This window comes from Heteronotia binoei, chromosome 7 (assembly GCF_032191835.1).
Source record: "Heteronotia binoei isolate CCM8104 ecotype False Entrance Well chromosome 7, APGP_CSIRO_Hbin_v1, whole genome shotgun sequence".
Lineage (NCBI taxonomy): Eukaryota > Metazoa > Chordata > Lepidosauria > Squamata > Gekkonidae > Heteronotia > Heteronotia binoei.
Window position 1 is genome coordinate 37,481,516 of NC_083229.1, and position 19,141 is coordinate 37,500,656.

The window sequence follows — 19,141 nt, forward strand, 5'->3', positions numbered from 1 at the left end:
GAGGATATTTTCCTTTCCTTTTCAATCCACAACCACCACCCCGGGACTAGGGCGGGAAAACTGTCTTTCTCCCTCACCCCCTTCTGACCAGAAACCCCTCAAATATAATGAGGGAGGAGGGAGAGACGGTGCCGTAAGCGCAGTGCGCTTGACTAGCCTCCATTTCCTCCCCCTTTCAGCTGAGGTCAAAACGAGCCGAACGCGCACCCGCCGCTCCCGCCCGCGTTATGTAATGGGGAGCCTCCGCCATTGGCCGACGTGAGTAGCGCCGGATAAGGCGTTGGCGGGAGAAGCAAGGCCTGGTTTCGGGGGGGAGGGGGGGTCGGCGCCTGCGCGCGGCGGAGAAGGCGGCGCTACTGACGGGCGGAGGGACAGGCAGACAGACGGGCTCCTACATCCTCCTGGGCAGGCGGCGGCAGCTGCTGCTGCTGGGCCGCGCGGAGCCTCCCGTAGCCGTCGAGTGACGCCTGGCAGGTAGGGCGCTGCATCTCGGGTAGGCTCTATGAGGGGAGAGGTGGGCGGGAGAGGTTGCTACGGCGGGGTCTTGGGGGGAGGGGGGGGACCGGCAGCCTGGTTGGCGTGAGATGAAATCTCCCGCACCTTTTCCCCAGAAGGAAAGGGTGTTCGCCTCCGGGAAGAATGCCTTCCTCTGGGCGCGGATACGGAAAGGGGTGGGGGTGGGGAGAGAAGGTCTCCTCTGTGGGGCTGAATATGGGGCTTCCGAGGGGCAGCCTCAAGGAGGGTGACTTCTTGTGGCCCTGCCTTGTCGGTCACTTCTTTCTCGGCCCGTTCTGGCTTCTGAGGTCTTGGGGAGGGGGTTCCTGTGAGCCCCAGCGAAAGCTGTTGGGGGCTGTTGTCATTTGCGCGTGGGGAGGTCTGCATGAAACTGACTCTCTGGGTGCTGGCCTTGTTATAAAATTGTGTGTGGGGGGGGGGGACCTGTTTCAAAAAAATGCATTTTTTAAAAAAGTCTAAAACCTGCTTTGTTTTGTAGTGTTTCATATTTTCGAGTAAATTTAGGAATATGGTTTATTTACCATCTCCAACTTCAGTTACACTGTTAAAGAGTCCACAGTATATTGAGGCCTTTGCTTGTGTAAAAAAAGAGAGGTTTTTTGTATTTCCTTGTCTCAACAAAAAGATCCCCAAACAAGCTCTGTTGCATTGGCCAGGCTTGGTCCCTAACTTCTTCATGCCAACACACTACTGGCCATCTTTGCTTTTGTTGTTGTTTAATCCTTGCCTTGTCACGTGGTGGGACTGAGTCTGCTGCTGTCCTCTGAAGCAGCTTAAAGGAGTGCTGGAATGCATGCATTTTATTATGCATGTGGAGCATCTGTGTATTATATTGTGTATGCATGTATAAGCGTATGCACTTAGGGCACAATATGGCAGAAAGTTGATTGTTAGTATCTGTCCAGATCCTTGTGTAAAAGGCAGCAGCTGGTGTTGACCTGAGATACAAAACCTCATTATCATTTGTTTCTTGGTCATGTGCATTAGCTGCTTCCAGGCTTAGACATTTCCTCTTTGAAAGCAAGTTCTTGCACAAGGGGTATATTTGACAGTTAACTTTTTAAGCTTGGTTTTTGAGTTTTTCACCTTGTTGCTTCACAGACTCCTGGGAATTGTGTAGCTGTCTTCTGTTGACAAGGAGTGCCAAATGGTGCAGTATCTCATGGGTTTCTTTAAATTACATTGTGCCGTTTAATACCGGCATATGGATATATCCAAGAATGTATTTCATAATCCGCTGTGACTTCCACTACTCACAGTGTCCGCTAACATCAGAAATGGTTGCACATGTTGGATTTTTCACTGAAACCAAGAAAACATCCCCAGAGGAGGAATTGCAATTCAGTCATTTTATGGTGAAATTCTTTTGGATTTATTAGACAGAATTATTGGACACAATTAAAAATCTCATGGTTGGATTTGGCATTTGAATATATGAGTTATCCAGACTGCTGCGTGTTTCAATTCAGCTGTTCCAGTCAAGGTACACATAAGGTTATTGCATGAATGGGGAAACATCTTTGTGTTTGATTTGGAAAGGAAACCATCCTAGTGTATCAGGAGCCAGTATGCAAATTACACTAATAAAGAGGGACTCTGTTGATATAATTTTCTATTACTTAGGTAATAATTGGCCATGGCAACAAATTAGTTCAGAACAGGAGTATTTTTTAAAACAATGCAGATCCAAAATTTCTATTAAAATAGTTAGATTGATATTGTAATAGAAAGCAAGTGGAAGGAATGTAACAGCCCATGTGTATTATATTAATACTCAGGGGGGGAAATAGTACTTAAAGCAGAATATTCAAATATATTTTTGGATTGTAAAAGAAGAACATTCTATTAAATTGCAAACAACTCATGGTGACCCCATCCATGGCAAGAGCTGAGCAGAGGCTTTCTGTTGCCTGCAACCTCCATCTTCCTTTGGTGTCCCCCATCCAAGTACAAACCCTGTCTGCCCTATTTTCCTTTCAGGTTCCAGTGAGCTTGGGCTGAGCTGCGCTATTCAGATTCTATGGCTAGTACCAATATGACAGACTTCACCTGCATTGAGATGTCACAAATAAACCTCTGGACGTTTTTTTTTTTGTGGGGAGGGGTTTGTGATTAAAAGAAGCTTCCAAAGCCAGTAGGCTTTGCATGCTGTCCTGTCTCTCATTATGATCTACACAGGGCACATATGATGCAAAGTGAAAATCCAGCGAAAGGACAGTGGTTTGTGTTTTGCTTACACAAAGATCATGGCTTAGATCATTTTATCTGTAGGCAAGGCAGAAAGCACAACTGTCAGGTTTCCTGATTTGGATGGCACAACAAACTGGTTGTTATCAACTCAGGTAGCCTTTATTCTGTGCCCTACATGCAATAGAGGGGTGAAGGAGTACCTGAGGAATTGTTTTTGTGAAAAGCAAACAGTGGCTTGTTTGTCTTTGATGTCTGAATGTAGCCACTATAGTCTAGTGGGGAAATCTAAGTCTGTTGCTGGGATCATTGAGTTCATGAGGTCAGTGTGCTTGGCTGTGAGTGATTCATTGTCGCATCTCTAATTCCGTACTTGTAATATAAGTGAGCATCATGGAATTATTGGGGGGGGGGTGTTGAATAAAGACAATAATGAATGCTCAAGTTACAATGGTAAATACCAGTAGTAACCTTCTGTAATGTCTCTCAAACCTGCAAGTTTGATTATCCCGAATAAAACTTTGTTGGTGTTAAAGAACTCAAACTTTGTTTTCCTGCAAGTTTGTTCACATTTTCTCCCAAACAGCTTTGCTGGCATAGGCAAGAAAAGTGCTGTCACAAGTGAAGAACTGTTTGTGTATGAGGGAATCTACTGTCTCTCACTGGAGAGAGAGAACTCCCTCTCAAATTCTGCTTCCTGCAAATAATATTATACTGACAACCAATCTAATCCCCAGTGACCACTATTTGTGCAGCAATCTATGTTTTCCAGTATCTTGTTCCTTTTTCTCTGATAAAAGATGGGAAGACTTAGCATTATTATCAACCAGTCTGAATATTTGGCACCTAACCTTTTTTGAGCAAATGGTTTGAGCTTTAAGAAATAAAGTTTTTTGGCAAATGAGCCAGCGGGACTGTGCTCCTACCAGTTTACATCCATTTTTAATTGATTAATATTGGTTGGCTCTCGTGCTTCCACTAGCTAGTTTGTTAAAGCCGTTATTGCCACTTTAGGCTGGCCTTAAACAGCTTCCAGCCTTTTCTGTCTCCTTCCCCCACTCTCTTGATAAGATATTACTGAGACTAAGTGGGACAGAAATGCATGTGGCATGGATTGTAGCAAGAAGTAGAAATTGGCAGAAATTGATCCATCCTTCTTATGCAAGTGACATCGCTTACATTCTGAAAAGACCCCATTTTCTCAGTTCTAGTTTCTGAGGAGCTGTGCAGAAAATTAGGTGACAAAAATAACTTCTGCAAACTTGTTCTGTTTACAGAAGCATTGGATCAAACTCTTATTTTTTAACTGAGCTGTGTTGAGACACTAAGGGTTTTTTAATGCACAAATTGATAAAAGCTTTAGAGTAGGGGTGTCAAATATGCAGCCTGCAGGATAGATACAGCCCAGGGCTTGTATTCTTTCTGTGAGCAACTGGCTCTCTTCTGCTTCCTTCTCCCTCTCTCCTGCTTCTTCTGCATCACAGCTTGTTTTGCCAGGCTCTCACAATTGCACAGGAGCTATGGAGCAAAGCCTCTCTTCCCTCCATTGGGTGAGGCTCTCCATGCCCCCCCACCTTGGGGAGGAAGAGAGGGAGAGGGAAAGAACAAGAGCTTGCTTTGCCAGTCTTTCTCAATCGTACAGCAGAGTTATTGAGCCAAGCCTCTCTTACCTCCATTGGCTGATGCTCCTCCCCAACCCTTGACCCCTGGAGAGGAAGAGGGGAAGGGAAGAACAAGAGCTTAAATTGTCCAGTTCCCTCGGTCTCACAGAAGAGATACAGAGCACCTTTAAAGCCAACCAAGTTTTATTCAAGGTATGACCTTTTCGCTGAGAGAAAGATTTTTTGGCTTGTTATGCCAGGGGTCTTCTGGGTGTAACTGGGTTTCCCTCCTCTTTTTTTTGCTGTATTCATGCCTTCATGATCCTGCTTTCTCAGTAGGAAAGCAATGTGAACTATTTAAATGAGGAGTAACAACAAGCCAGTGAAGTGGATTGGACTGAGAGTGTGTGTCCAGACCAGGTTCACCCAGCACATTTCCTTTGGAGATTGGGGATTTGGAACTTCGATTTCCCAGATAGTAGGCTGATACTGACCACTGTATATTGCTGTCTCTATTCTTGCACTGCCTCATAGGAATTGTAGCTATTTCCCTGCGGATGACTATAGTTTTGAAGACAAACACATAGCCCTCAGTCTGTGTTATGGTGCCTTCACATGTTCTTGACCAATACATGAAGCAACTTATTTACAGAAGTTTGCAGTGTCCAGCCATTTCATGATTTTCCCTGAGTCTTGGGCTCAGACATTGACCATGAAAGTTTCTGTAATGAATGTCAATAAATCAAAAATAGGTTCGCAACTTAGAGATACACATCTGAACAACATACTCAGGGTTGTTGCAGCACAGACATTGTCTCCAGATTTTGATGCAATAATTCACAGCAGGAGGTGTCAGCTGTTAAAAACAGCAAAATAAATAAAATACTACAAGATTGCTAATTTTAAAGCATGTTTTATTTCAAATTTTAAAAATTCTTGAATTGTGTTTGTCTGCGTTCTTTATAAAGTTTATATCTCCTCTTTCTGACATTACATTTTATGATACGCATGGCTTAGCCGAACAAGGTTTCATTATGTCAGATCCAGCCATCGTAACAAATGAGTTTGATACTCCTGCTTTAGAGTGAATGTTGGGTTATACGCTTTTTAAAAATCAAACATTGCTTTCCATTGGGCAGGGTGAGATTTTGACCACCTTGCCTTAATGTTCACAACTCTGTTAGAATGGGGAGGAACCTTTAAAGTCTCAGAAAGCTGATAACTTTTTTTAAGCCTCAAGTGTACATGGGGATAAAGAAGAGGAGTGGAAGACAATCATATCCTTCCTATATTTCAGCTTTTTCTAGCAGTTCAACAAAATGTACAGTAGCACATTACTTGTATATATTGTATATAGTACGGGAACTGGAAACCCGTTGTCCATCCTCTGGTCCCATGTTGGACCACTTCAGTCATCTTTCTTGGGAAGACGTGGACAGGACCTTGACTCCAGTGAAGCCGACCACTTGCCTATTGGACCCATGTCCATCCTGGCTTCTTAAAGCAGGTGGCAAGGGTATCCAAGGTTCTTTAGCTGACATTGGTAACTTGTCTCTGGAAATGGGGACAACTTAAAGCTAAACTTAAAGAGGCAGTGATTCACCCGCTTTTTAAAAAACCAACTTTGGACCCGATGGTCCTGGCCAATTACCACCCAGTTTTGAATTTACCGTTCCTGGGTAAGGCAATTGAGAAAGTGGCGGCAGAGCAGTTCCAAGCTTTCCTGGAGGATTCCTCTACCCTTGATCCCTTCCAGTCCGGCTTTCGTCCTGGCCATGGGATGGAGACAGCTTTGGTTGCTCTCATTGATGACCATAGAAGGCATCTGGATCAAGGCAGGTCAGCGCTACTATTGTTATTAGATCTTTCGGCAGCGTTCAACACGATCGATTACAATCTAATGATCCACCGCCTTGCCGATATTGGAGTTCAGGGGGTAACCTTACAGTGGTTCTCCTCCTTTCTCCGTGATCGGGGACAAAGGGTGGCAGTTGGTGAGCAGATCTCCCTGCGGCACTCACTTGAATGTGGTGTGCCACAGGGAGCTGTTTAGCTGACATTGGTAACTTGTCTCTGGAAATGGGGACTTTTCCAGCTAAACTTAAAGAGGCCAATGATGTTTAATATCTACATGTGTCCCCTTGCCCAGATTGCCCGAGGTTTTGTGCTGGGTTGTCACCAGCATGCAGATGGCACCCAGCTTTATCTGTTGATGGATGGCCATGCAGACGCCGCCCCAGACCATTTGAACAGGGCATTAGAAGCTGTGACTGGATGGTTGCAGTTAAGCTGGTTGAAGCTTAATCCAACTAACAGCCAAGGGAGGGGGGCTAAGATTGGACGTCCGTCTCCCCACCTTGGATGGTGCTCCTCTTGTGAAGGTGAGGAGCTTGGGCATGACACTGGATGTCTCCCTTTCCATGGAGGCCCAGGTCACAGTAGTTGTGCGATCTGCATTTCATCATCTTTGGCAGGTCAAACAGCTAGCGCCCTATGACCCCCCATGACTTAGCTACAGCGATCCATGCAACGGTCACTTCCAGATTGGACTACTGTAACTCGCTTTACTCAGGCTTGTCTTTGGGGCTGATCTGGAAACTCCAACTGATGCAAAATGTGGCAGCACGTCTGGTAACTGGATTGCCTGTACGAGCAAGCAGTTGGCCAATGCTGTGCAGATTGCACTGGTTACCAATTGAGTACCGAATCCACTTCAAGGTTTTAGTACTGACATTTAAAACCTTACGCGGCCTGGGACCGACATACCTGCGGGACCGCCTCTCCCCATACAAGCCCCGAAGATTGCTGCGATCAGCCAACCAACACCTACTGGCCATCCCTGGCCCAAGGGACGCCTGGCTTGCCTCGACCAGGGCCAGGACTTTTTTAGCCCTGGCCCCGGCCTGGTGGAATCAGCTCCCCGTGGAGATCCGGGCCCTACCGGATTTGCTTCCGTTTCGTAGGGCCTGCTGTTTCGTCAGGCCTTTGGCTGAGGCAAGTGGACATCCTGTCATTCCACTGTCTATACCATCTATTGCCCTCCCCCACAATGGGCTAGAAAACTATAATGAGCTGAAATATTATGTTTTTTCACCTGAAATATGTGCCTGCCCACCTGTGTATATTTTTGAGTTATGTTTTTACTCGTATATTAAGTTATTGTTGTATTTTAACTGTTTTATTATGACTGTGATCCACCCTGAGCCCGCATGGGAAAGGGCAGAATATAAATTAACCAAATAAATATTGTGACAGCTTTGTGCTGCACAGTGACACAAGAAGAAACTGAAAACAAACCAGGATGGTGGGAATTGACTTTATTGGGGTCACATTATTCCTGTTGGAAAAGGGGGCTTGAACAAAGGCAAAAGCCGCCTTGAGCCACTTGTGGGAAGGGCGGGATATAAATTCTAAATAAATAAATAAATAAATAGTTAGAAAGATAGTAGATCCTGTTGTTGCAAAATTGTAAACTAATGCAAATTCTGCCCAGCCACGAAGCAAACTGGATGAGATTTACTCAGAAAGATGCGTGGTGTAATTCTCACCATGCTTTGACTCCTATCTCTAGCTTTCACCATATGATTTTCCTTCACATATCTATCTAGTGAAATAGACTGTGATTCAGTCATATTGAAATAAATATTGTTGGTCTTTAGGGTGCTAGCTGGATCTCTCCATATGTTCCCCAGAGAGCACTGAGATCCAGCTCCCAAAGTCTTCTAAAAATCCCTGGACCAAAGGAGGCCACACTGAAAGTAACGAGGGAGCAGGCCTTCTCAGTAATGGCTCCCCACTGGTGGAATCAGCTACCGGAGGAAGTGAGAGCCCTGCGGGACCTTAACCAATTCTGCAGGGCTTGCAAAACTACCCTCTTCCAACAAGCTTATAGGGAACTCTGAATGTGACATCTAGCCATCTGGATAGACATCCCACTGAATGTAGCACCTTTAATTTACTATGGTTTTATAATTTTATGTAACTTTTAAACTGTATTTTAACTATCTTTTATGAATTGTATAACTGATCATGGTATATACCATGTCCTGTTAGCCGCCCTGAGCCTGCTTTGGCGGGGAGGGCGGGATATAAATAAAACTTATTATTACTATTATTATTATTATTAGTAGTAGTAGTAGTAGTAGACTTCTCTTTTATAGGAGACACATTTACCCTAAGTATCTCATAAGGTTGTTAGTAAAAGATGATAACCCTATTCATGATGACCAGCACTCCTTTAAGGCAAGGTGGTACAGAAATTTAGTCAATTCCCATTTGACTTTTCTGTCACCATAAACTGTATTTAGAGAACTTGTGTCCCTTTACTGGGTTGATATAAATTAGGGATTTAAATGAAGCTTTCCATTTTGTAATCTAAGCAAGCGCACACATTTGGCTGCTGTAACAAAACATATTCACATGTAAATTCTTATGGCTACTAGCATTATCTGAATTCTTCAGTCATGAGTGCAATTTGCCGTGCAGAAGTAACTGTTTAGACAGGGGTAGTGGTGAAATTGGTTCCATGAAAAAAGCTCCCAGGAAAAAACCCCAGTCATAAAAGTCCATATGGAAAAATGCCCACACAGAAAGAAGCCCACATGGAGAAATAACATTTAAAGCACCACAGATATTTATAATTGTGGATAACCATTCATCTCCATTTATGAGAACGAACAGGTATTGTTTATATTTTATTTTTTTACTACCTATATTTTATGTTATTTTAAGATTAAAATATGTCATATTCACATGCAGCAATTTGTGTTGTGATTTGTCAAGTATAATTAATATTTTTGCTATATTAGTGTATTAATTAATTACTGTACAAATACTATACTATATATACTATACTATATATAGTATACTATATAAGAAGGCTTTAATGCTCTTGAGTGTAAAGGTTTGAAAGGGAAAATACAGGAAATAAAAGTGACCATTTTGTTATCAATGAACTTTATTAAGAAGAAAAACAATAACAACAGAAATTAAATTCTGTATAGAAATATTTTAAATAAAATTAAATACTTTAAATTTATTAATTTATAATTTGTCAACCCTTTAAATGTTGGTATGAAGTAATTTCTAAAGTACTGTCTAGTATTCACAGCTTTTGAACAATTATATGGCTTAAAATTTTCAAATAATTAATATTTACTTATTTTGCTATTAAAAATTAAAACCATAAGATAACATTAAAATGTCAATTTCCTAGCTCAATTTCCCTTTACTTGTATTTTAACAAGGGAGCGCCTAGCTGTGCCCTATAGATGAGGTGGTGCCCCAGGCTGCCACCTACCTTGCCTATTTCCGTGCGCTAGATGTGGGCAAGCCAGGTCTCTCTGCAGTCCACAAATAAGCCAGTCCACATGGCTTCTTTCCATGTGTTTTTTTTCTGTATGGGCTTATTTCCATGTGGGCTTTTTTCTTGTGAGGTTTTTCCTGTTGGCTTTTTTCTGGTTACCTCCATCACAAGAGCTTTGCTTATCTGAGCATGGTCTTCTGCAGATGTCAACCTGCAAATGGGCAAAATCAACAACTGCCTATAGACATGTCTTCTGTGTTGTGGTCCTCACTTTATGGAATGGCCTGCCTGAGGAGGTCAGAAAGGTTCCCACTTTCCTGACTTTCCTCAAACTGCAGAGGGGAATTATTCAGGAGACCTTTTCTAACACAAGCAATAGAGTCACACTGTACTAACTAATTCACAGCGTTATTTGGATAAATTATTAGGGACTGTGGTCTATACTGCTGCATTTAGCTTGCTGACCCTAGGATCCTACTATGTGATTTTTGCATCATTTAATGCAAGGTGTCAAACACATGGTCCATGGGATGGAACCAGCTCTTCCTGGGCTCTTATCTGGCTCCTTAGGGACGGGTGCAAGGAAGGGAAGGCAGGCTGCTGGGGAGGATGAGCAAGCAAGCAGGTGCACATAGTGAAGTGGTGAGGTGGTCAAAGCTGTCAAGAAATAGAAAGTAGATTTCTAGGGGGCAGGACTATGAGGCTAAGGTACAGTTGTGTGGAGGAAACAGCAGTGAAGGCAGAGAACAAGAAGGCATGGTGTTTTTTCCCTCCTGCGTCCTCCAATCGCATCTCAGCGAGGATTGATAAAGCCACCACACAAAAGGGTGGAGTTGAGTGGTCAGTGCTGTCATCACTGCACCAAAATGGCAAACAGGGGGGTTGGCAAGAGTGGGTGTGCAGAATAGTGGTTTGCCAATGAAGGGATGGGGCTGGCAGAGTAGAGAGGAGGAGGGCAAACGCATAGATTGGGAGGTAACTGGACTGTTGTCAGTGCTGCTCTGAGGGGAAAGATGTCCTGGCCTTGGAAGCAGGTGGAGGAGTGAAGGGGGAAAGGGGTGCTGCTGACTGAGCATCCAGGAGGCAGAGTGAGGGTCAAGGAGGGTGGGGGATGGCAACCTCCCTTCTCTCCCACCCCTGTTCTCAGCCTATGAAGGAAAAAGGGTCATGGGAGGACAAAAAGCACCCCTTGAAGGTTGGAAACAGCCTTTCCAGAAGGCATTACCCTAAACCCCCCTCCCCTTCTAGACTCTGAGATTCAGGGTGGAGGGTAGAATATAAATCCAATGTCGTTGTCGTCTTCTATGGGAAGTGCGAGGATGAGAATTGGTGGTGGTGGGATCTGGGAGAGCCAAGTTTAGATCTCCCCTCCTCCTGAACTAGGAACCTGTTGTCTGTGTCATCCAGGGCCAGTCACTCAGCCTGGGCCAACTCACAGGGTTGGTGGTGGGGATGGGGCAGTAGAAGGGAAATTCAATCAGTGAATTTATTACAGCAGCAAGTCAATAACTACATAATACATAAGGGGAAGTCCCGTGTGCCTCCTCAAGATCTTCAGAGGTAGGAGTGGAGAAGAGAGGAAACAGAGCAAGAGACATATCGTGGCTGCTGAAGCTGTGGGAAGGGATGCTAAAAAACTACCTTATTTACTTGCAAAGAAGATTTATCCTAAATGTGCTCTCTATATATTAAAAAGTAACCAGTCTGTATGGAAATGTAATATACCCCCCCCTTTTTAATGGTTTTCTTTGAGGGGGGGAATCTAGTCTTGCATATGATTAAATACATTTATTGGGGCTTTTGTGGATTTCCTAGTAAATCAGTTGCTTTCAGTCTTAGAAATCAGTTGCTTTTGTTTGTATTTTGAGTAAATAATATTGTTAATTGGGTTTAACAATGTCATTTGTAACGTTTATATCTCTGGTACCTGGCATTACATTTTGGGGCACACATGACCTAGTCCATCAAAATAACATTTATGTCAGATCCAGCCCTTGCAAAAGATGAGTTTGACACTTCTATTGAATGTGTCATCTTAATACTTACGCTTTGCTTCAGTTCTGTTTTTAGATTCTGATTGACTGTACAACCCTAATCCTATTGTATTGTTTATTAAATCCCCAATTCCTGTCGATCATATTGTCTCACTGTGTAATCTGTTTTGAGTCCAGGTGAGAAAGATGAGCTATAAATAACATAAATAAATAAATATTGAGTGTGGCCACATAGTTATGTATTGCTTACTTTGATGGTAGCGCTTCATTGTTAGGCATAGCAAAGACTTCTGTGATGCATTTAACTGGAGAGATCAGGGCTGTAATCTGGGATTTTCTATACGCAAAACATCGCCACTGAGCCTATGTGTGTTCTCTACCACCGTGCATATCTTGTAATGCTTATCTCGCTTGCTCATTCTTGTCTTCAAATGTCTCCCCCTGCAGTTTTAATGCTTTTTTCCCCCAGCTGGGCTCAGGTCAGGAGTCAAGGCTGACTGGTATTAGAAGAGAATTTGCTGGGGGAAATTAGGAAGGGTACATACAAGCTCTAATCTTCCTCTGAAAATTTCTGTATCTCATTACTTTGGCAGACATGAGTCTGGGCATGCATATTGTCAAGGTAACATGTATTTATGCCTTTTACAAGATCATGTATAGCAGAGGTGTCAAATTTGTTACAAGGACCAGATTAGGCATAAGTATCACTTTGTTGGTCCGGACCATACGTGCCACAAAATGTAACATGAGGTACCAGAGATATAAATTTTATAAAGTTGATTTCAGATGTCGAGTGGCAATAGCAGGTAAATGACAGCAGTAGGCTTGATTGGATTATTTTCGATATGCAGAGGGGTCGTTGGAAACCTAGGTCTCAGTATCATCCAGGAGGATTCAAAGAGCCAGTTTGGTGTAGTGGTTAAGTGTGCAAACTCTTATCTGGGAGAGCCAGGTTTGATTCCCCACTCCTCCACTTGCACCTGCTAGCATGGCCTTGGGTCAGCCTTATCTCTGGTAGTTGTCCTTGAAAGGGCAGCTGCTGTGAGAGCCCTCTCCAGACCCACCCACCTCACAGGGTGTTTGTTGTGGGGGAGGAAGGTAAAGGAGATTGTGAGCCGCTCTGAGACTCTTCGGAGTGGAGGGCGGGATATAAATCCAATATCTTCTTCTTCTTAAGGAATATATGGACATAAGTCTGACATTAGAAACTGCAACATTCAGTTGCTGACCTAAGAGTAGCAGTGCTCTTATAAAGGACTTTCAAAGGAAGATTAGAAAGAGAGACTGCTAAATTACAGTAGGTAATGAAGCTGAAGACAATGCATCCTCCTGGTCTGAGTGCTGATTTTCCTGTCTCATTACCAATGTGTGCTATTAACACTTGAAATCATTCCACTCTTCAAGATATGTTCCAATTGAAGTGTTCTCATTTCTAATCAGGGTCTTTTAAAAAGAAATTAAAATCCAGATAGGAACAGAGAAATCCAGTCTTTTTTTTTTAAAACAGCTTTTCAGAATAAGCCAAAACAATTTCCTCATTGTGCATGTCAGAACAATCCATTGACCCTCACTCCCTCTGAAGAAGTGTGCACACACAAAAGCTTGTTCCTGAAATAAAACATGGTTGATCTTCAAGCTGCCATGGAACTCCAACTTTGTTTTCTCTTTCTTTCCCCCCCCTTCCTCCCAAAAGAGGAGGAGCAGCCCCACAGAAGGAAGCAGAAGCTGTATGTGTACACACACACATGTGAATATATAGTGGATTTGTAAATGTATTGTGGAGCTTGTGTACATCAGGGACATAAAATAGAATATATAGGCAGGGGGTCCACAATTTAAACCTTGCCTTTCTCCACAGTAGGGATGCAAAGTAGTTTACATCATTGTCCGTTCCACTTTATGCTCACAACAACCTGTAAGGAAGTGTGTAATTGACTCAGGGTCTCCCAGTGAGCTTCTGCAGCCAAGTGGTGATTCACACCTGGTCTCTTAAAACCTAGTCTGAAACTAATTACTTTGGACTAGATGGCCCTGGAGGTCCCTTCCAACTCTATGATTCTACCACACTGGCTTTTGTGGAAGGAGGCTGCTGTTGAACAGTAGCAAGCAGTTAGTTCTGGATGAGTTGTGCAAATTGTGTGGTAGCAAGTCACCTGGCCCAGATTGCTTCCAGGCTGGGTTCTGATGATTTCTCCCTGGAAAGCCAAAAACAGCCCTGCAAAAGGCCTTTCTCTGCATCACCTTTTATTGACAGAAACCAAGGGTTGAAAACTGGCAATGCTGTTTTGGTTGCCTAGCAACCCCTACAATGCTTTGTTTGTTATGGCTCCAGCCTCTGAATTTAAGTGTCCACAGACTTGACTGTGTTGAGAATTACACACACACACACACACACACACATACATTTGCTTGCAGCAATATATATATTGCTGCAATTGCACATGAACATATGAGGATGATGTGAGTTCAGTGGTTGACCCTGCAGTGTAGGATCTACTGGATCCCTCTGAGCACCTGTAATGCTGTTCTAATCTATGAGGTCAACTAGGAGATCCGCAGGTCACTTTTAATGCTTATCCTCAGTGTTTGATATTTTGCTATGCAGAACAGCTTCACAGAAAGCCAGTGTTTCATTTGATGGAAATAGGTTCAGTGGTAAAAGCCATTATAGGTATAGCCTTTAATATTTTTGCACTAAATTAACTGCCTCAAGCAGGTCTCCAGAAAAGTATATACGTTTTCTATACAGATTCCAATTTTAAACCTCTTATTTTTAAAAATATACTGACTATAACTAAAAATCTAACTTCAGTAACATTTTTTTAAAAGGTAGAAGCCACTGTGCTTGAAAGAGGTATGTTTGACTGCATTTTTATGTAAACATGCTGATTGCTAGAAAATGTCACCATAAGTGTCACAGCTGAGCAGGTTAAAGTGCCAGTACATTTAACTGCAAGCCATGGTTTGTAGAGCAGATAGCTTCGTACTATGTGGTGCTGACCTTAACTTGTCCAGTTTTTTGCTGTCATGTTATTTGTTACCTTGTATGAACTTTCTGCTGCTGCCACCATTTGGAAGAAGATGATGTACTACAGATGATGCATTTGTAGTACCTTAAAAACTAGGGATGCCAGTCACACTCTGGCAATCATGCAGTCCCTAGGATTGAAAATTCCTTGATTGTGGCTTCAGTGTATATCCTGCTACTCTTTTACTTAATTTGTATATGCTGTTACAGTAAAAAAAAATTATATGCCTACCTTTCTTCTGTGCATCCCAGGACCCAAGGCATATCATAAAATGTAATGCTAGGTAGTGATTAAGCTTGATTGGTCATGTGTGGTCAGCGGTCAGCTAGTACAGGTTTCCTTCCAACATTGAACGTTTTCTTGAGGTTGCGCAGATAATACAGTTTTTAAATCTTCTTCCTTCATCTTTATTTCTGTAATGGTGAGATACATTTTCTTCATCTCCCCTTCCAATTATCATGGCTTTTAGCTGCTTAATCCTTGTTCTAGTTAAGCATATTAATGACCACTGGAAACAGAAAGCATCACTGTTACCCACGGACTTCTCAGTGGAAGTCATTGCCATGCTAAGTACTACTACAATATCAAAAATTCTTAATTCCTGGTATTTGCTAAAGGATTTGTAGCAGTGTGAATGCCCAGGTATCATTGTGTGTGAAAAGTGCTGTCAAGTTGCAGTCTACTTAATGAAACCCCAGCAAGGGGCTTTCAGGGCAAGTGAGAAGCAGTGGTGGTTTGCCATTGCTTTCCTCAGCAAGAGTTCACCTTGATGGCGCTCCTTCCAAATACCAGTCTTGCTTAGCTTCTGAGATAGGGCTGCACTATGTCACCTTCCCTCCTGCAAGTGAACATTATAGCAACGTTATGCATCTCGTTGTGGGAGAAATTGTGCAAGAAATTGTTAAGGGAGCTTGACCACATTTGAGCAGGATACACTTGCCTCCTGAGAAGTTTAAAATGTGGAATTTGCTGCCAGAAGATGTAGTGATGGCCACAGGAGTAAATAGCTTTAAAAGGCAGGTGGATAGATTCATGGAGGATAGGGCTGTTACTGGCTACTAGCCATGATAACTCAGGGGAACCTTCACATTCAGAGGTAATAAACCTCTGAATCCCAGAGGCAGGAGGCAACATCAGGGGAAGGTCTTGCCCTCTATTCCCTGTTGTTGCACCTCCAGAGGATCTGATTGGCCGCTGTGTGAGACAGCATGCTGGACTAGATGGACCACAGGTCTGATCCAACAGGGCTGTTCTGTTCTAATGTTCTTAACGGTTGATCAGTACAGTAAGGTGAAAGAGGGTTTGTAGTTTTCCTGCTTTGAGGCTCTCTTAAATACATTTACTAGGAAACATTAATTGAACTTAGTGGCACTTAATCATGGGTAAAGTTTAAAATTGTGCTGTAATCGAACCGCCTGCAATAATTACTGTCACACTTGTTTTTAGATATGGCTCGTGGACAGCAGAAGATCCAGTCACAGCAGAAAAATGCCAAAAAGCAAGCTGGGCAGAAAAAGAAACAAGGCCATGACCAGAAGGCTGCAGCAAAGGCTGCTCTAATATACACCTGCACCGTCTGTAGGGTAAGAGCCTCTGAAGGAATGTATTCCTGTGGGAATGTTTTTAATACATAAGTTGGGCTCTCACAGTGTGAAAGTGTAGAACAGACTGGGATACTTTCTGCAGAAAAATATGCTCACGCAACCAGAACTTTTTCATGAGAATCTGTTTTCTGTAGAACACAAGTACCCCAGTAGCAGAAGGCACTGTGAGGAAATTATTCATTTGCTTATAATCTCCTTTGAGAGACTCCCCCAAATGCTTGTTCTCTGTAGGAAACACAGAGAACCACAGCAAGGCGGCCTGCATATATTTTATCATCACTCTCTTGTCATGCTTGTTTTTATGAGTATAATCACTGCTTTCTCCGGTACTGGCTGACTGCTTTACCCTTAGCAGCTGCTTTGTGCTGTTAAATCAAAAGTTCATTTAACAACCAACAATCTCACATAGGATGGAGATATGAGTATGCACTATGTAGCTCTGGCTCACTCCTGACATTTGATAGGTATAACAGCAGTCAGAATGTAATAGTTCCTAGTGATCAATAAGCTGAGGAGCCAAGGAGAAGAAAACAAGCATTTGTGCTTTGTGGAGGCCTGAGCGACTGGCAGTATTCAGTTATGCATACCACACATGAACACAGAGGACCATGATGGAATGTGTATGAGCATACAATTGTAAACAGCAATTAAGCATCTCTTGGTTTGGATCTAGTGATGCAGAAATGAATGCATAAATGGATTTGACATACTTCTGCTTGTGCAAAATATTGTGCAATACCTAGCATTTTCTTCCTATATCTAATCATGTCAAAAACGATCTGGTACAGGTGGGGGTGCAATAGGTTTGACAGTGCCAGGGCTACTACAGTCTTTTTGTTGCTTCTACTTGTGTAAGAGTTGTAGCACAAGCAGAAATCTCCTGCTGGATCCAGCCCATTGTCTAGACACATAACTGTAGCACTTAATAAAATAGGTATACATTAAGCAGGCACATATTCTTAAGATGTCTTTGGTCATGTTGATGTGTTACATGGGTCTGCCTGTTTCTAGATTATGTTTTCCATCAGTTGGTGGATGTCTTGGTAATCTATTGTCCCTAATATATATAATAATTAAAGGTCTGGTGTTGTGACCCTACATAGATGCCATCTTACCAAAGAATAACTTTTAACTGTTGCATAGTCATTGTATTCATTGTATTTGACTTTTATCTAAAGGTCCATTGCAACAGTTTAGCATTTTGTAGAACAAAAACCTAAAGGCAGATTATATCATTCCTTATTGATGCAAATATTTGTAGAAAAAAAATTGGACTTCTGTGATCTGCCTGAATTTTTATGTCTCAAGAAATCATGATTAGATCAGACTTCTTCAGGCAGGGGTCTTGAATTTTGCCCCTGCACACGAACAGAGAACAGAAAGTGCACATGAGCCAGAGAATAATAGAGCTACAGTTTGCAGTGTTGGGAAAATAACAAGCAGCATGCCAAACTTAATCAGAAATGTAACTTAAAAGTAAAATCATTTTACTGAAGCTGTCAGCAGAGATGTAGTAGACATAGTTATCTCAGACATTCCACATCTGTCATGAAAGAGTGAATAATGCATCTGAAATAAAAATGCAGCTACATAGTGCTTTAGTTCCCAGCATTCAAAAAACTGTGTTTTTAAAAACTGGATCCCATTGATTTCAGAAAGGATTGCCAGCTAAGTACAAGTCAAAGTAATACACTGCAGCACATGCAATTATGCATACAAGCTTGTGGGAGAGATACAAACTGAAGAGATATGAGTGGGTGGAATAAAGCAGGGGAATAAAGCATGGCAAAGAGTGGGGAGCAGTACCTGTTCAGCCAGAGAGCTAAACCAATTGTGCTAAACAGGGAGAGGGAGCAGTCCTTCAGATTGTGTGTGTATTTTAAATAAAGGTCCCTTCTGTCCTTGCTCAGACACAAATGCCAGATCCGAAGACCTTCAAACAGCACTTTGAGAGCAAGCATCCGAAGACTCCACTTCCTCCAGAACTGGCAGATGTTCAGGCATAATATTCACAGGTGACTATGTACCATTCAACTACTTCTGAATTTAGATCTGTACTGTAAAAACTAAATGAGGCTTGTCTCAGATACTGAGACTTTAGGGACTTAAAAAAAAAAATTCAGGTGCTTACATTTCCCCCATCACATTAAAAAGTTCTTTAATTCATATAGCGATATGAATCTAACTGACAAATCAGGAATAAATCAGTGTGAAGCATAAAATATGCAGGATGTCCTAGTTTTGTTTTGTTTTTTCAAGTAGTTCTGTTACAAGGGTTTAGGGAGGTTCATTTAATTATGAAATGCCATTGTATGTAATAATTGGATGCTGTTTATTAGAATATACAGTGATTTCATTTTAATAGTTACTCTTGTGTTGCAGGTGAATTCATGGATCCTGTTGACTCTTCTACTGTCAGGCATTGCATAACAAACTTGCAGCTGCTTTTCTAACAAACTGTTGATCAGCAAAAATGAAGGGGCTATGGAAACATTCATATTTTTATGCTGTTCCTCTTGGGCTTTATGTAAAGACAAATCTATAACTGTACAGTTGTGCCCTACTTGGAAATCTGAAAATTGGTTCATTCTTAAATTTTTTACAGTTGTAATTATATTGATGTTCATATTGTGTAAAATAACTCATTTAATAAAATAGTACTTTGATTTTACAATATTACAGGTCAAATGCTTGTAGAAGTTGTTTTCAATATCTCTGTTTTACCTGCCTTATAAACAAAAAGTGGATTTCTTCCCCTGCCAAAAATTAAACAATGTCATTATTCTAAAATGAATCTTTAAGTGACTGGAAATGGGTCTTAACATCTTCCTACCACATCTACTTATTGTTTTATATGGCTTCTACAAAGTTGCAATGAGCTCAGTGGTGGGTGAGGGAGAGACTA

At 42.1% G+C, this 19,141-nt stretch overlaps 1 protein-coding gene across 2 annotated transcripts; it reads left to right on the forward strand.

Annotated features, from left to right (window-relative positions):
* Positions 1-315: 315 nt before the first annotated feature.
* ZNF706 (zinc finger protein 706) lies at positions 316-18,924 on the forward strand. 2 transcript variants are annotated; one of them, XM_060243425.1, is made up of 4 exons: positions 316-474; positions 16,079-16,215; positions 18,147-18,251; positions 18,619-18,924. In XM_060243425.1, the coding sequence occupies exons 2-3, from the start codon at positions 16,081-16,083 to the stop codon at positions 18,240-18,242; spliced, it is 231 nt and encodes a 76-aa protein (XP_060099408.1). In that variant the 5' UTR covers positions 316-474; positions 16,079-16,080; the 3' UTR covers positions 18,243-18,251; positions 18,619-18,924. The 2 variants fall into 2 exon arrangements, with proteins under 2 accessions (XP_060099408.1, XP_060099410.1); XM_060243427.1 differs by having other exon boundaries at positions 339-493.
* The last annotated feature ends 217 nt before the right edge of the window (positions 18,925-19,141 follow it).